Source organism: Theobroma umbraticum, unplaced genomic scaffold (genome assembly GCF_002168275.2).
Source record: "Theobroma umbraticum cultivar Fairchild unplaced genomic scaffold, ASM216827v3 scaffold_95.0, whole genome shotgun sequence".
NCBI lineage: Eukaryota > Viridiplantae > Streptophyta > Magnoliopsida > Malvales > Malvaceae > Theobroma > Theobroma umbraticum.
In genome coordinates, this window is record NW_018397257.1 from 9,620,890 (window position 1) to 9,637,660 (window position 16,771).

General features: G+C 31.3%; 5 protein-coding genes across 5 annotated transcripts; 3 read left to right on the forward strand and 2 right to left on the reverse strand.

Annotated features, from left to right (window-relative positions):
• Positions 1-4,621: 4,621 nt before the first annotated feature.
• On the forward strand, positions 4,622-5,011 carry LOC110412444 (class I heat shock protein-like). The gene is made up of 2 exons (XM_021422975.1): positions 4,622-4,681; positions 4,733-5,011. Exons 1-2 carry the CDS (start codon positions 4,622-4,624, stop codon positions 5,009-5,011), a joined length of 339 nt encoding a protein of 112 aa, XP_021278650.1.
• A 758-nt stretch (positions 5,012-5,769) lies between these two features.
• On the reverse strand, positions 5,770-8,871 carry LOC110411829 (beta-amyrin 16-alpha-hydroxylase CYP87D16-like). Its single transcript, XM_021422160.1, has 9 exons — positions 8,628-8,871; positions 8,201-8,522; positions 7,858-8,007; positions 7,494-7,748; positions 7,278-7,367; positions 7,095-7,173; positions 6,887-6,993; positions 6,419-6,546; positions 5,770-6,037 (listed from the first exon to the last, which is right to left on the reverse strand). The coding sequence occupies exons 1-9, from the start codon at positions 8,831-8,833 to the stop codon at positions 5,944-5,946; spliced, it is 1,431 nt and encodes a 476-aa protein (XP_021277835.1). The 5' UTR covers positions 8,834-8,871; the 3' UTR covers positions 5,770-5,943.
• A 3,409-nt stretch (positions 8,872-12,280) lies between these two features.
• On the reverse strand, positions 12,281-13,010 carry LOC110412666 (17.3 kDa class I heat shock protein-like). The gene has a single exon (XM_021423260.1). It carries the CDS (start codon positions 12,938-12,940, stop codon positions 12,470-12,472), a length of 471 nt encoding a protein of 156 aa, XP_021278935.1. The 5' UTR covers positions 12,941-13,010; the 3' UTR covers positions 12,281-12,469.
• A 447-nt stretch (positions 13,011-13,457) lies between these two features.
• Positions 13,458-14,865, forward strand: LOC110412663 (17.3 kDa class I heat shock protein-like). The gene has a single exon (XM_021423258.1). It carries the CDS (start codon positions 13,531-13,533, stop codon positions 14,008-14,010), a length of 480 nt encoding a protein of 159 aa, XP_021278933.1. The 5' UTR covers positions 13,458-13,530; the 3' UTR covers positions 14,011-14,865.
• Positions 14,866-16,038: 1,173 nt separating this feature from the next.
• On the forward strand, positions 16,039-16,614 carry LOC110412665 (18.1 kDa class I heat shock protein-like). Its single transcript, XM_021423259.2, has one exon. It carries the CDS (start codon positions 16,128-16,130, stop codon positions 16,599-16,601), a length of 474 nt encoding a protein of 157 aa, XP_021278934.1. The 5' UTR covers positions 16,039-16,127; the 3' UTR covers positions 16,602-16,614.
• Positions 16,615-16,771: the final 157 nt, after the last annotated feature.

The window sequence follows — 16,771 nt, forward strand, 5'->3', positions numbered from 1 at the left end:
TGTTCAAAATTTATAACTGAATTAATTTAAAAATCAATCATTAATATATTTTTTATGTATATAAAATATTATATATAAGCCAATGTGCATATTAAATTATGCATTTTATAAATATAGGGTTTTTTTTAAAATGGGCCTTATGCATAACGTGTTTATGACAATAGATCTCTTTATAATTTTAACTGTTTTTAGCCAAGAGAATTAAAATTTAGATAAAATTATCCTTAATGAAATTGACCCATTTGTTTGGCTCCGTGCCTTAATCCGAAACCTATTAACTGGTCAAACATGTTTAGGTCTATGCCTTAAATCGACTCATATTCTTTGAGCTTTTATTGTTAGATCATTCATATCTGGAGTATTTCTTAGTAGAAAGAAAAATGTTTAAGCATTTTGAGCATTTTGAAGTAATTTTTGATACACGAAGAAATCTTTAAAGGTTTTGAGCATTTTTAAGTATTTTGAAGTGATTTTTGATATATGAAGAAAAACCTTTGAACATTTTGAGTATTCTTTGTCAAGTAGACATATTTGTTAATTATGTTGTTAAATAGAATATGGTATATCGTTTAAAGTTGTTGATCTTGTTAAATGAAATTTAGTAGTGTTGGTGGTTTTTAGGTATTGCATGATTAGTTTTTAAGCATTACATGGTTGACTTTGGGTATTGCATGACTAGTTTTTAAGCATTACGTGACTAATTTTTAAGTATTGCGTGATTGATTTTAAGCATTGCATGATTAGTTTTTAAGTATTGCGTGACTGACTAGTTGATAGGCATTTCGTGACTTGTTAATAAGGCATTGCATGACTAGTTAGTAAGGTATTGCGTGACTAGTTAGTACGACATTGTGTAACTTAAGTATTGCTTAAAAATCAGTCATATAATACTTAAAAATTAGTTACACAATGCCTAAAATCAATAACGTAATGTCTAAAACCTAATTACATAGTGATTAAGTCACGTAATGCCTAAAAACTAGTCTCACGATACATAAAAATCAATCTAATCAATTTTAACTCCTCAACTTTGAGGTTCTATAAATAAATCAATAAATTCAAGAACCTAAAACACATATTTTTTTTTTGCTAAGCCATGAAATTGTGTCTTTCATAAAAGACAAGTTACAAAACTCCATAACCCTCCAAAGTAAGAAAAAATATATCCCTATCGAAAGGGCTTTGCTCACTCCTCTTATGCAAAAATAAAATATATTCTCTTAACAAATATTCCCTGAACAATTTCAACTTAAAATCTCATAAAAAAAATTAAAATCCCCAACAAGCATGTTTAACAATCATTTCAATCTCAGACACAACAAAATCGTGAATCATCATAAACCCCATCAAGCATGCTTTAGCTGTTTCTTCTCCCTGAACCCATCATATTTACTAGTCCGATCCAACTCATCAATACAGGCATTTCCATTGCATCACGAGTTTCAAAGCAAGTCATCAGAAAGCATCCAGTTACCACATTCATCATATTGCTTGCAATTACAATAGAAGAACAAAATCATTGTTCATCACCTTTGAGAACCCCAAAATCTATCATCCAAAAAAATAAAACAAAATAAGAAGGAGCTTGATGTCATCTCTACTCTTTAAATGAAGAGATAGATAATATTTGACCAGAGAGAAAATCAAAATTTAATTTTAAAATTTTTATCTAGATGACGAGATAGAGAAAACTAAAACTATTTTAATTTGTCTGAAATTGTTTAAAAGATATTATCATCAAGTAATGTCAAAATTTGATTAAAAATAGTTAAAATTATAAAAACTTATGAAAAAGATTATCTCTCACAAATTTATATATATATATATATGTACACTTTGCATGTAAGTTTGTACTTTTTTTTTTTAACTTTTAAATGTTAAATGAATGATATGAGTAAAAATAACATCTTATACATTAGTTATTTTTTAGTGATGACAAGACAACATATTGATCCAGTCAAAGATAACATATGCAAAAGGACAAAAAAGAAAAACATGGCAAAGATAACAAGACTGATTGAGTTTGAAATATTGCGAATTTTGCATTCCATTAAACATATATATATATTAAATTATAAATTTAATCTTATACTTTTTTGAAGTGCTGTTAAATTTGATTTTTATATAATAATTTATGTTTCTAGTATCTACATATTGATATGATTTGACTAAATTAATGGATTGTTGATCAAGTTAATGTGACATTTTTTGTTCACGTGACAAACAAAACTAGCAGTATTCTAACTCAATGATGCAATTGCAAAACTATCATACCACATCGCATCATCTCAATTATATAATAATCTCAATTCTAACTATCTAAATTTGATACTATATAGTATCAAAATCTATACCAAACCATTGCAATAAAAACAAAAATCTATACTCTTGTTTTCAACTTCAAAAGCCATTGAAACAAAAACCAAGTCAATGGCTAATAGCTTCATATATGTCATGCAAAAATAAAAAAAAATTCTATAATTTTAAAGTTTGAATAGCTTCATTTATGTCATTCCAAGAAATAATCATGCATCTCGTGATAAGATTCTCATGTTGAAGCTTTTTCTTCTCTTTCTTGGTTCTAGTTGCAACATTTTCTTGCGTTGAGTATAAAATATTGAATCAAATATATTTAAAAATGAGTACAGAATATTGAAAAAAATGAAGATAAAGTAATTATTTACCTACAAGTTACGTTGAGTCGAGATAGTCCATTGTTAGGGTCTTGGTATAAACTAATCCTTTCTTGATGTGGCCATGTTTTTTGTTGTTTTTTTCTCTTTCTTGTTGGTTCGCCAGTTTTCTTCAGGCTGAAGCACAATCTATCATTAAACCAGATTGCTCTCTTAGTAACAGTACCAATATTAACATAAAGAACTTAAAATTTCATATCTAGATAACTTGTTAGGATTTTTACTTGCTGTATACGTATTAATGTCAACAAGAAGTTGTTCTTTTGGTGTATTTTTGCCCATTGTTCTCCTATTTTGAGGCCTTATTAACTTAATTATGGTTTCAAATTAATGGTTTATTACATCAAATTTGATTGCAAAAAAAAAAAGAACCTCTGATTTTGAAGAAATTGTTCAGTTTTATCTTTGCTTCTAACCATTTTTTTTTTGAAAGTTGTAGAGCTGATTTTTAGTTGCTAGCCTGGTCTGTGCTTTTGGTTATCTTTCCTTCGCTTAGGTTTTTTGAGGTGTTTTTTAGCTATGTTAAAAACAATAATTGTGTGTTAATTCACTAAATATGGTTATAAGCTAGTGCATTTAGTTCTAAGCTCTTGGTTTTTGCATACAGATATAGTATCAGAATCACACTTAGTAAGTAACCTGTTACTAGCTGGTTCATGAACTTCCTGCACAGAAGAAAAAAACAGGATAGGTTCACAAAAATGTCAAATCTATTCCAGATCCTCTTCAGTAATTTCCCAGATTTCTCCTCTTGTAACCTTACAATTTCCAAAGATAAACATCAAACTGCATGGTATGATGTGTTGAAAGAAAGGATTAAACAGAAGGAGCCACTATAAACTATATTCATCTGGAGAACACATATTCACAATTACACAAGCAACAGCCTATGTTGAAGTCGATTAAACAAAGAGCAGAGACAGATGTGGATGAACAAGCATCAGTTGCCAGAAGTAAATACATTGAAGTCGATTCAACAAAAAACAGAGATAGATGTGGACCTGAAGGACAAGGGACATTATTAATATTTATACTTCATCGGTGATTTGGAAGAATTTAAGCTTGATGTCAACAAACCAGCGACAAAATGTACCTAGAAGCATTTTTATGTATTAGAAAGTATTAACTTTGCTTCAGATATGCTTCAGATAAATCATTACCTCTTAGTAACTAGAAGTTCAAGGATGATATGATGTAAGAAATTCTTCCAGTGGTGGAAACAGATAGGGTCTCCCAAAAATGAAACAAACCAGTCTTGAATCTTGATAATAAACATCTCCGCTAGATGTATGACTGACTCTTATCAATGCCACTGCTGTTATTGGCATTGTTAGCCCTAAGCTCAACCATGGCTGATCAACAAGTTAATATTGTAGGAACTGTGCGCGTTTACATCTGGTATCAGCTTGCTACACCGGACTGCCTGATATTAGGCTTTTGCCAAGGATTACAGAGTTGACTAAGATGGAAAGACTACGAAATCTGAGGATGAGTCTTGATTTGTACATATCAGTAACAATTCCGCTTTTGTACTTTGTTGCTGCACTTCTATTTTTGAGGTTTCTATAATTTAACTATAATACAGTCATTCAGCCCTGAATTCAGCACTTAAAAACTTCTTTAAAATTTAAGTTGTCACAGCCCACATCATAGATGAGAAAAGAACATGTCAGATTTCAAATGGAAATGGCCTCAAGCATTTTATAATTCTCCAAATCTAGACCAGGTTGCTTTGTATATTTCACTTACGCTCGTTGTGACATGAAATTACATTTATTGTTGGATAATTTGTTCTTAAAAACGTAATTACTCCAAATAAAATCCACAATTTCACAAACAAGGAAGAAGGGTAAATGTACGTATTAACAACATTACCTTTAATTTCTACATAGCATAAATTCAGAACTACTCACAGTTCATACAAGAACATGGTATCACACACAATTCGTACAAAACCCTCGGCCGAGACAGATAGAGACACTCACTTGGTAACTCACTAACATTTTTGTTTTCCAGTTACTTTGAGTAATCTGTCGCAGGAGAGAAAGGCCTTCAAGAAAGAGGAGGTGAAAGTCGAGATTGAAGATGACAGGTTGCTCCAAATAAGAGGAGAAAGGATCGTTGAGAAGGAAGACAAGAACGACACCTGGCACCGGGTTGAACGTAGCCGAGGCAAGTTCATGAGGAGGTTCAGGTTGCCGGAGGATGTGAAAATGGATCAGGTTAAGGCTTCCATGGAAAATGGGGTTCTTACTGTAACTGTTCCTAAAGAGGAATTGAAGAAACATGAGGTCAAAACCATTGAGATTTCTGGTTAAAATCTTAAACAGTTTTGGTGTATGCAACTATGTAGTATTGTATACATCATTGTGATGTATAATACTGTAATCTACTAAAGTAAAATTTTCTTTACTTTAATGCACTTGTCATTTCGTTTTGTTTTCTCTAATATTCTTTGCAGCTTCAAAGAGGTAAGACCTGACAATTCGTCCCAACCTTGAAAACCTTTTTAAAGAATTTTTAAAGATTAGATTGAGAATTGACTTTCAAGTCATGAACAAGGAGCACCAAGAATGGAAAACAAAGAAAAACACGCCAATTAGTGTCAATTAATTTATGTTAAAAGCTGAGATTTTTGCCTTTGGTTTTTTCTCCTTTTGTTAGTCTTTTCATGTATTTTTCAGTATTGTTTTAAAAACATTAATTTTGTGTTAGTTTTATTAAATATGATTATGCAATGGTGCTTGCAATTTTAAGTTTTTTGTTCTTGCATACTGGAATAATATCAGAATAACGAAATAATAACAACTAACACAGTACCAAAACCGATGTTATAATAAACAAAAAACAAAAAAGGTATTATGCTCGAAAAAATTTCCGAAGTATTTAAAAAAAATTATTTTTAATATTATGTCAATTTAAATAAATGTTGTTATGCATTCTTTCTTGAGTATTGGATGATAATCTTGGTTTAAAACTATTATTAACTTTGATGTTTCTGAAATTCTCATCCAAAATATTCACCAAAAACCATAAAAGACTAAGAACTTAATTATACCATATGAAAGCTGTCATATATAACTCATACAGCAGCGTAGATGATGGCTTAACAAAGGAAAGCATGCATTGCTAATTAAGAAAATTAAACTTCCACCAAATTGCTCACTAACTGCGCTGTACATATGGAACACTTATTTAGCAGCCAAACTAGTTTTATTTAAGAGTAGATTATACGTCCACTTTTAACCAATCATGGATGTTTTTCTGAAACTTTGATGAAGAAACCATTTGTAAATTCCAAAACTGGTGTACGGCCCACATCTCCTCCCCTGATCTTAGTGAACCTATATTAAAACATCATATATATAAGAAAAGAGAGTATATTAGATATACTTATTATTGTCATATATAATTAAATTATAAAAGTATTGTAATATTGTTTCGAGTATGATCATAATTAAAATTAATGAGCATTAGCTTTCTTTGTTGTTTAGAAAAAAAATCAAGAATACATATATGCAGATTAATCACTTGGTACAATTTTAATTTGACTACATACTTTAATATATGCACTAAATGGTGGATTAATAGATATTTTATAAAAAATGAGAGATTAATTAGAATGTAAATTCATAGCATATATAGTATATATGATTGATAAATTAGTAGAAAAGTAAATAATCGTAAAAGTAAAAATTAAATAGTAGTATAATAAAGATATAAACCTGTATTTGGTAACCCAAACATGTAAAAGGACTGCCATCAGAACCTTGCTGAACTCTGCTCCTGCACATGTCCTGTTCCCTCCTCCAAATGGTATGAAGTTCTTCGCCGTCGAAATGCCTCCCATGTTCTTTAATTATAAGATTTGTGAGAAAAGAGAAATATTACCTTATTACAATTACTAGAACTTATAGAAGTCTCAATCAACTATAGGAATACTTTTATTTTCTGCTATATTTGTGTTTATATGTGTTAATTAAGGTTCTGTTCAACTACGGAGTAACGATTTTTATTTTAAATTTTTATTAAAAATTAAATTTAAATAAAAAAATAAAAATATATGTCAAATGAATTGATTACAAATTTAATTAAGTTAGAAAAGCTTGGAAAAAGATGTAACATTAACATATATATATATATATATATGTTATCACTTTCAAAATATATATATATATATATATATTATTTACCTTCCATCTTGAAGGATTGAAAGTAAGAGGATCTTCATATGTATTAGGGTTAAGTTGAAGTGCTGCGGGCACAATCAAAAGGTTCCAACCTTTCGGTATAGTATAACCTGCAATAAAAGAAATAGTCCATCCATCAAATTATGTGTTTGCAATATATTTAACCATACAAAATAAATAGATCAATTTAATTATAAAAAAATAATTATACCATTAACATGAATATCAGTTAGAACCCTTCTCACGATTCCAGGAGCAACACTTCCTAATCGAAGTGCTTCATTAATGACCTAATAACCAAAAAAATATTAAATGTAACTTCCATAGAAAGATTTCAAAGAGGAATCAATTTTCCTTTCTTGGAAAAAGTTGCCAAAATTGGTAAATAACTCACGTAATGAGTAAAAGTCATAGATTTGTATTCCTTCCATGAAAGTCCATGATTGGTGCTTTCTCTTTTCTTTAGAATTTCCTCATGCTCCTCCTAATCAAATCATACCAAAAAAAAAAAAAGAAAAAAGAATCAAGGTTTTCTGCATAAAACGATGAAAATTTTTGCAATATAAAAATGAATCATTTGATAATCTTATTTAGGTAATTAATCACTAACAGTTAATTGTTGCAATGCTGATGGGTTGTCCAATAAACACTTAATGGCTAAAGCAGTAGTAGTGGAAATAGTCTCAACGCTAGCAAGGAGGAGACCAAACATAACGTTGACGACGAATTCCTTAGTCAAAAATTCTTCTTTTTCCATGTCTTCCACTATTTGGCCAAGAAAATCTCCTTTATTGCAACCTTGGGAATAAGACTTCCTTCTCTCTTCTAGTAGCTGAGACATCAGTTTTACTGCTTTTCGTTGAGTCTGCATATGTGTGTGTATATATATATTTAGTTGATGATACTATCTTTTGAAGATTTTAAAATACTGTAAAATTTAGAAGGTTATAGCAGGTGTAATAAAGATGATTAACCTTTATACATTTGTAGAAAGCAGTCCCAGGGATGTACAAAGGGAATGTCATAAGTCCTTGCAAGAAGCTACATAAATATTCACTTAAATTTTCCTCAGATTTTTCCGATTCATAACTCATCAGAATCTTTGAAGTAAATCCAAATATCATCTGCAAAATGAGATAAAATTAACAAAAAAAAAGAAAAGAAAAGAACTAGGTACACATCATAATAATAAGTCAGCCTTGGTTTAGCCGTTTGTACCCTTGCTCCCCAAACAAGTGTCTATAAGGTTCATATTGTTTCATTAATACTGTTAATATTTGACTATGAACTGTATTTGGTTACGATAAAATTACTTACAGCAGCACTTTGGTTTTTCACAGCTACCTCTGTCTGCTTTGTCCACTCATGCAATCCATGGTTTATGACATTTTCAGCTTGACACAGTAGCTTTTCTTTGAGAGCCTCAGGGCCAAAGTGACTCAGAATTGCATGCCTGAGATACTTGTGCACATAACCACCTTCATTTACGTTATCTTTGAGAACCAGGTTCGCAAAGGAATCCATATAATATAGTTCCACAAGTTTTTCTTCTTGTTGGAGCACGAAATAGTTGAAATCAGGATCTGAGGACACCACTACTGGTTGACCTGCTAAACTTGTCTTGAACAATGGACCGTATCTAGTAATTGAGAAATAAAGGATTTAACAACCAATATTTATATACAAAACAATAGTTTAAAATGATAAAAAGTTTTCAATTTTTGCATGTTGAATGATTAATTACCTCTTCATTCTATCCTTAATAAAAGGATGGATGTCTATGGACCTGGATGTCACAAGAAAATTAAGGCTCTCCCCTATAAGTGGAAGTCCCATGGAACCTGGAGGTAGTCTGCCATTACAGCTGGGGTTCCTCCACCAAGAAATCCAAGTTGTCACACCTACAACAAGGAAAGGGATGACAAAATACCAAAGAGACCACACCTCCATTGGATCACTCAAGTGGGAAAGAAGAATGAGAAGAGAGCACGAGTAACAGACAGCTAAAGGGGGTTGCAATTTGTCTTTGGTTTTGTGAAGAGAGTGCTACTCCTTATATACAAGTCCGTGATGATTTCGATGTTTGTTAATTGACAGTTTTCTCCCTAATGGATCGAATTATTGTTCAAAAATATGGATATATTGATCAAGCTTTAATTACTGTGTAATTAGTCAGACTTTTAACAGTGTAGAGTGTGATTAGTCAAAGATAATATGATTTTTTATAATATTGCTTCAAACGAATAACGTCACGCCATTGCTAAAAGCAATAATTGGTTGAATTTATTTATTAATATACATGTTATTGATGGTTTGAATTCATAATAGATTATATTATTTTTTTTGAAAAGTGGTTTATATCAACCTCAAATCAATATGAATTTCTAGCTTATATTGCAAGAGATTCTACTGCCATAAACATTGGTGAGAGTGAATTAAGTCTCTACAATTTCAATAGATTATACTAGTGGTAAAAGAATTTAATATACATTAATGTTGCAAACAAGTTATTGAATTTAAGGAAAAAAAAAGTCATTGAATTCAAAACAATGTTTTGAAAGTTTGTTTGAAGTATAAAATCAAATTTTTACCTTGAAAAAAGAAAGAAAGAAAATCCAAAATGTGCAGCAAATACTTTGTTTCTTATATTTTCTTTTATAACTAAACTCTATTTGTATAAAGTGAGTATTAATCAGTTTCAATCAAATAAATCGATTGAAATTAATTGAATTTAGTTAATTCAATTTGATTTGTTTGAATTTTGTATTAATCAATTAATTGATTTAATTTATTCGATTATTTTAAATGATTTTCAGTGTTCAAAATTTATAACTGAATTAATTTAAAAATCAATCATTAATATATTTTTTTATGTATACAAAATGCTATATATAAGTCAGTGTGTATATTAAATTATGCATTATATATATATATATGTACACTTTGCATGTAAGTTTATACTAACTTTTTTTTTTCACTTTTAAATGTTAAATGAATGATATGAGTAAAAATAATATCTTATACATTAGTTATTTTTATCTTTTAGTCGTGACAAGACAACATATTGGTCAAGTCAAGGATAATATATGCAAAAGGACAAAAAAGAAAAAAAGAAAAAAAGGTGAAGATAACAAGACCGATTGAGTTTGAAATATTGAGAATTTTGCATTCCACTATATATATTAAATTATAAATTTAATTTTATACTTTTTTTAAGTGTTGTTGAATTTAATCTTTCTATAATAATTTATGTTTCTAATATCGTACCTATTGATATGATTTGACTAAATTAATGTATTGTTGATCAAGTTAATGTGACATTTTTGGTTCACGTGACAAACAAAACTAGCAATATTCTAACTCAATGATGCAATTGCAAAAATATCATACCACATCTCATCATCTCAATTATATATAATCTCAATTCTAACTATCTAAATTTGATACTATATAGTATCAAAATCTATACCAAACCATTGCAATAAAAACAAAAATCTATACTCTTCTTTTCAACTTCAAAAGCCACTGAAACAAAAACCAAGTCAATGGTTAATAGCTTCACATATGTCATGCAAAAATAAAAAAAAAATCTATAATTTTAAAGTTTGAATAACTTCATTTATGTCTTGCCAAAAAATAATTATGCATCTCATGATAGCATTTTCATGTTAAAGCGTTTTCTTCTCTTTGCTGGTACTAGTCACGACATTTTTTTTGTGTTGAGTATAAAATATTGAAACAAAGTGAGTGTAGAATATTGAAAAAAGATTAAGTAAGATAAAATAATTTTTTACTTACAAGTTACATTGAGTTAAGATAGTCAATTGTTAGGGTCCTGGTATAAACTAATCCTTTCTTGATGTGGTTACGTTTTTTGTTGATTTTTTTCTTTCTTGTTGGTTCACCATTTTTATTCAGGATGAAACACAATCTATCATTAAACCAGATTGCTCTCTTAGTAACAGTACCAATATTAACATATAGAACTAAAAAATTTCATATCTAGATACCTTGTTAGGATTTTCACTTGCTGTATAAGTATTAGTGTCAATTTAGCCCATTGTTCTCCTATTGCGAAGCCTTATTAACTTAATTATGGTTTCAAATTAATGGTTTGGTCACATAAAATTTGATTAAAAAAATAAAAGAACCTTTGATTTTGAAGTTGTTGTTCAGTTTTATCTTTGCTTCTTTTCAATTTTTTTTTGATAAAATATTTTGATCTTTTTAAATTTTAATTAAAATTACATGAAAATTTTTTAGTTTTTGAAATGAACATCTCGTTTTAAAAAATTATTTTTCGTTAAATACGTAAATCTAACCGTTAATTAATAGTTAATATTTTTATTAACTTGCTAATATGACAAGAGTAAAAAATAATTTTACTTTTATTAATTTTTATAATTATAATTATATAATTTTATTATTTTTTATTTATATATTTTTTAAAAAGCTCCCCATTGGGGAGCACCGGAGCTCCCTTGGGAAGCTTGATCTGGGCTCCCTAAAGGTTCATCGGGTTCCCCAAGAAAGCGGGGGAGCTCAACTGGGGTTCCCAAGGGAGCGCTGATCTGGTGCTTCGGTTGATGTTTCCCTTGCAAGGGGAGTTGAGGAGTGCTGGGGAGCATGGATTAGTGTTTTTTATTTTTTTATAAAAAATATAATAATAATTATTTAAATTAATAAAAAAATATTTTAATTTTTATTATTTTTATTAATAATATTTATAGTGTTTAGACAGAATGTTTATTTTAAAAATTATGAATTTTTGTATAATTTTTATTAAAATTTAAAAGATAAAGATATTTTATTTTATTTATTTTTAGCTGGAGAGCTGATTTTTTTGTTGCAAGCCTGGTGTGGGGTTTTGTGCCTGTGGTTTTCTCTCCTTTGCTTTGTTTTTTTGAGGTGTTTCCAGCTTTATGTTTTAAAGACAATAATTGTGCGTTAATTCACTAAATAAGGTTAGCCCTAAGCCCAACCAAGGCTGATCACCAGCTCACCAAGTTAAAATCGTAGGAACTGTGTGCGTTTTCATCTGGTATTAGGCCTTTGTCAAGGAACACAGAGTTGACAAAGATCGGAAAAATGAAATCTGAGGAGAGAGGAATGAGTTTTGTTTTGTACATATCAGTAACAATTATGCTTTAGTATTTTGTTTCTGCGCTTGTTTCTATAATTTAAGTGAAATTCAGTCATTCATCCCTGAATTCAGTAAGAAGAAACTTCTTTAAAATTCAAGTTGTCACAAGCCCACATCATAGATGAAAACAGATCATGTCAGGTTTCAAATGGAAATGGCCTGAAGCATTTTATGATTCTCCAATTCTAGACCAGGTTGCTTTGTATATTTTACTTACGCTCGTTGTGACATGAAATTACATTTATTGTCGGATAATTTGTTCTTAAAAATGTAACTGTCCAAATAAAACCCACAATTTTACAAACAAGAACAATATTTCTTTTATTTTCTACATAGCAGAAGTTCAGAACTACTCACAACCTTCTTTGTTTTCCTAGTAAAGTAGTTACTTTTGAGTAATCTGTCGCAGGAGAGAGAGGCCTTCCAAACTCTAACTTTAATTTTTAGCCTGAAATCTCAATTCTCTTAATATCAGGATTTTTCACCTCCAGTTTTGGAACAGTCACAGTAAGCACTCCATTTTCCATGGAAGCCTTAATCTGATCCATTTTGGCATTCTCGGGCAATCTGAACCTCCTCATGAACTTGTCACTGCTACGTTCCACACGATGCCAAGTGTCGTTCTTGTCTTCCTTCTGTATATTCCTCTCTCCACTTATCTGAAGCACCCTGTCATCTTCAACCTCCACCTTCACTTCTTCTTTCTTAAACCCTGGAAGATCAGCCTTGAAGACATCAACTTCCGGGGTTTCCTTCCAATCAATCCGGGTGTTGACAAGAGCCAAGGTTTCTGGGCTATGTGTGGTGAGTGAAGAAGGGAAAGGGGAGTCCTTGAAAGGATACCAAAGGTCAAGAGAGAAAGGATCGAAGACACTACTCCTTCTTTTGCCAAAGAAACTTGGAATCAACGCCATTATTTTTCCAATATGAAACAATGATCAAGGAAAACTGAATAAGCGAAATTGAAAGTGTTCGATTGCAGATTGCTTCCCCGAATCTGATGCTGCGAATGCAGGAAATGTTGGGTATATAAAACAAGCTGAAGAGGACTCTAGTATATTCTCGGACTTTCTCTTTTGGGCCTCGAGTAACTTTCTTTTGCAGAGGCTTGCAAACATTGGCTTCCAATTGATGCCGAGTCTTATTTCCTAGTACACCTACCTTATTGGCCAACCATAAGAAATTAATTCGTAAAATATTTTACCAGGTCAAACGGACTATAGAAAACAAAGAGCAGCCCATTTCAACGTTGAGTGCAAAAAAGTCCAGACCATTCAAGCAATTTCTGGAACATTCACGCATTACAAGAGTGAAGAGAAAAAGTTTTCTTGAAGCCCAAAACACAAGTACGAGAAAGTACTAGATTCCTCTTTAGCTTCTTATAAATATCCAAAATGTCCTACTTTAACAAGATCAAATCAGCAACTGAGAGTTCCATCTATCAGCAAGACTTCCCATTACATTCAGTACATCATCAATCCTTACTCTTACAAATAAAAAAAGAATGGCGATGATTCCAAGTTTCTTTGGCAATCGAAGGAGTAGCATATTCGATCCTTGCTCTGTTGACCTTCGGGATCCTTGCAAGGACTTCCCTTTCTCTTCTTTTTCTTCACTCGCCGCCATACACAACCCAGAAACCTCTGCATTTGTCAACACCCACATCGACTGGAAGGAAACCTCGGAGGCCCATGTCTTCAAGGCTGACCTTCCAGGGCTCAAGAAAGAGGAAGTGAAAGTCGAGATTGAAGATGACAGGGTGCTTCAAATCAGCGGAGAGAGGAAAGTTGAGAAGGAAGAGAAGAATGACATGTGGCACCGAGTTGAACGTAGCGGTGGCAAGTTCATGAGGAGATTCAGGCTGCCGGAGAATGTGAAGATGGATCAGGTTAAGGCTTCCATGGAAAATGGGGTTCTTACTATTACTGTTCCTAAAGAGCAAGTGAAGAAACCTGACGTCAAAGCCATTGAGATTTCTGGTTAAAATCTTTGATGTGCTTTTTCTTTGGGTGCAATTATGTATTATTGTATACACCTATTAATACTGTAACCTAATGTTCTTTATTTAAATGTAACTGTGCCTTCGTTTTCTCATCTTCAAGACTCTTTTCAGTTCTGTTTCATCCCCCAACTTTTTAATAGATAAGAATTGTTAGATTTCATGTTTTAAACTTCCTCCAGTTCCAGTTGGCTGTGGTGTAAAGGTTCTTGATGCATTTAATCATAAGAAAGAGATTTCAATTTCTCATTCAAGTTGAAAAATATTGTACATATGAATACCCCATTGAAGGGAACATATCGTTGGACAGAGGGGATGATGTTATTGAAGTCACTACATATATGCAGAAGTCAGACACAGACGCAGTATCAGGATCAAGACCTGCAGAACAGAAGGCAGTTGACAATAAACCTGGTATTACACAATATGCCGTGGACAAGGCACAGAATGCAGTTGACAGTAGGCAAGGAACTGAACAAAATGTAGTTGATATTGCAATAGTAGTATTACACCATAAATTGTAATAGGAATCATGCTGAAAACAAGAGTGACAGAAGTCTGGAAACGGCAGAACTAGAAGGAGAAATATCATATACAGCGCTCTAAGAAGAAAACAATTACGCAATCATCACATGTCCAATAATCCAGGAGCAAATTAAGCGTAGTACCATTGGAAGCTTTGGTCGAAGGATCATATTGTATTTAGATTTTGTCTTTCATTGTATACAATACCGTCAGAAGAATTTCCCTAATACAGAGCTTCTTCATCAAATGTACAGGCCATATAAATCTTTATTTGACAAGTTTTAACAAGTGAAATTTCTGATTTTGGCTTGATTTAATCTATACAGGGAAAGATGTAAAGGCATTTAATTTGGGCGTTTGAGTTATTTCCAAAATTATTTATTAAAAGTACTGTAGTTATATATAGTTATGAAATAATGGCGAGAGAGATATTGAGAATTATACAATTTACTATGATTGATTCAAATATATTTATTCAAATTAGTAATTGATTGTTTCTTAGTTGTATAATGTATTATAATTTTATAATTTTTTTTATAATTAAAGAGATTTTGATGAAAATAAAAAAGTCAATATTTTGCACCGTCATGACAAATAAAAATGATAGCAAAAGATGCAATCATAGTTATTTGTATGCTAGATATAATAGATCTTAACTATTAATAATTAATTAATTATCATTAATCAAAACGTTATTTGTTATTTTTTATATTATATGATACTAGTGTGATAATTACATGGTATTTATTATAACACATCAACATATCACATCAATATCATATAATATAAAATGATATGTAACATTTTAATTAATAATATTTAAGTATTAAGTTATTACAATTTATAAACATTTTATTTTTTCATGTAAAAATAAATTATTGTACAATTTAACATTTCTGTATTTTTTTTTGAAGAAAAGAGAATTCATGCATGCAAACACACTCAAACTAAAAATGTGAATCACAGATTTAGATGTAAAGAGACAAATAGAAATGAATGAGATGAGAAAAATATATATTTTAATATACCCTTTGTATATTCCAATGAATTATTGATACCAGAAGCATGGGCAATTATTTCCTGAATGCTAGAATAGTACTATGACCATAGCAAACTTGTTTTCAATGATTCTAGAAATCCTTTTAGATCAACTCATTTCAAAGCATAAATTTGATAAACAAAGTAGACAGCTAAACCAAAAGGAGAAACAGGGATTCCTGTTGTCCTAATCATTTATTTAATTTGAAATAGGAAATATTTTTAAAAAAAGGCCCAACTTCAAGTTGGCCTTAGGACCAACTTGATATGGATGTTTACAAGATGCTATAGGAGTCCAGATCATTCCGGATACTTCTCATGTATTTGTGAATTACCCAGAATACTTAAGTTTCTTGTGGCCCAAAACACAAGTACGGGAAAATACTAGATTCCTGTCTCCGTCCTTTAAATACCAAACATGTCCTACCGTCACAGCATCAAGAGGAAAGTAACAGATTCTGAGAGCTCTCACCAGCAATCGAACACTTCCAGTGTCTTTTGTCCAGTTCTCCCTCAATCCTTACTTTCATCGAGAAAAAATGGCGATGATCCCTAGTTTCTTTGGCAACCCAAGGAGCAGCATCTTCTGTCCTTTCTCTCTCGACGTATGGGATCCTTTCAAGGATTTCCCTTTCTCTTCTTCTTCACTCACCACACACACCCCTGAAACCTCTACTTTTATCAACACCCGTATCGACTGGAAGGAAACCCCGGAAGCTCACGTATTCAAGGCTGACCTTCCAGGGCTCAAGACAGAAGAAGTAAAAGTCGAGATTGAAGATGACAGGGTGCTCCAAATTAGCGGAGAAAGGAATGTTGAGAAGGAAGACAAGAACGACACCTGGCACCGGGTTGAGCGTAGCAGTGGCAAGTTCATGAGGAGGTTCAGGTTGCCGGAGAATGTGAAGATGGATCAGGTTAAGGCTTTCATGGAAAATGGGGTTCTCACCGTTACCGTTCCTAAGGGGGAAGTGAAGAAACCTGATGTTAAAGCCATTGAGATTTCTAGTTAAAACCGCGTTTGATTTATATTGAACTTGAGAGTTCTTCTTATATGTTCTTGACTTGTATGTTAAAAACATGAAATTAGATTTCTCAAGGTTTTATGTACTAATGTAAAATGTTCTTTATCAAATTGACAATACTTCCTTTGCGAGTCCATTCAAAGAACTACATTAAGCTT

Coding starts and splice junctions, on each gene's coding strand:
- LOC110412444 (XM_021422975.1), top strand. CDS start 4,622: ATGGTATCACACACAATTCGTACAAAACCCTCGGCCGAGACAGATAGA. Junction 4,682..4,732: donor CAGATAGAGACACTCACTTG/GTAACTCACTAA, acceptor AATCTGTCGCAG/GAGAGAAAGGCCTTCAAGAA.
- LOC110411829 (XM_021422160.1), bottom strand. CDS start 8,833: ATGGAGGTGTGGTCTCTTTGGTATTTTGTCATCCCTTTCCTTGTTGTA. Junction 7,749..7,857: donor CTTTCTACAAATGTATAAAG/GTTAATCATCTT, acceptor ACACATATGCAG/ACTCAACGAAAAGCAGTAAA. Junction 7,174..7,277: donor CTATGACTTTTACTCATTAC/GTGAGTTATTTA, acceptor TTTGGTTATTAG/GTCATTAATGAAGCACTTCG.
- LOC110412666 (XM_021423260.1), bottom strand. CDS start 12,940: ATGGCGTTGATTCCAAGTTTCTTTGGCAAAAGAAGGAGTAGTGTCTTC.
- LOC110412663 (XM_021423258.1), top strand. CDS start 13,531: ATGGCGATGATTCCAAGTTTCTTTGGCAATCGAAGGAGTAGCATATTC.
- LOC110412665 (XM_021423259.2), top strand. CDS start 16,128: ATGGCGATGATCCCTAGTTTCTTTGGCAACCCAAGGAGCAGCATCTTC.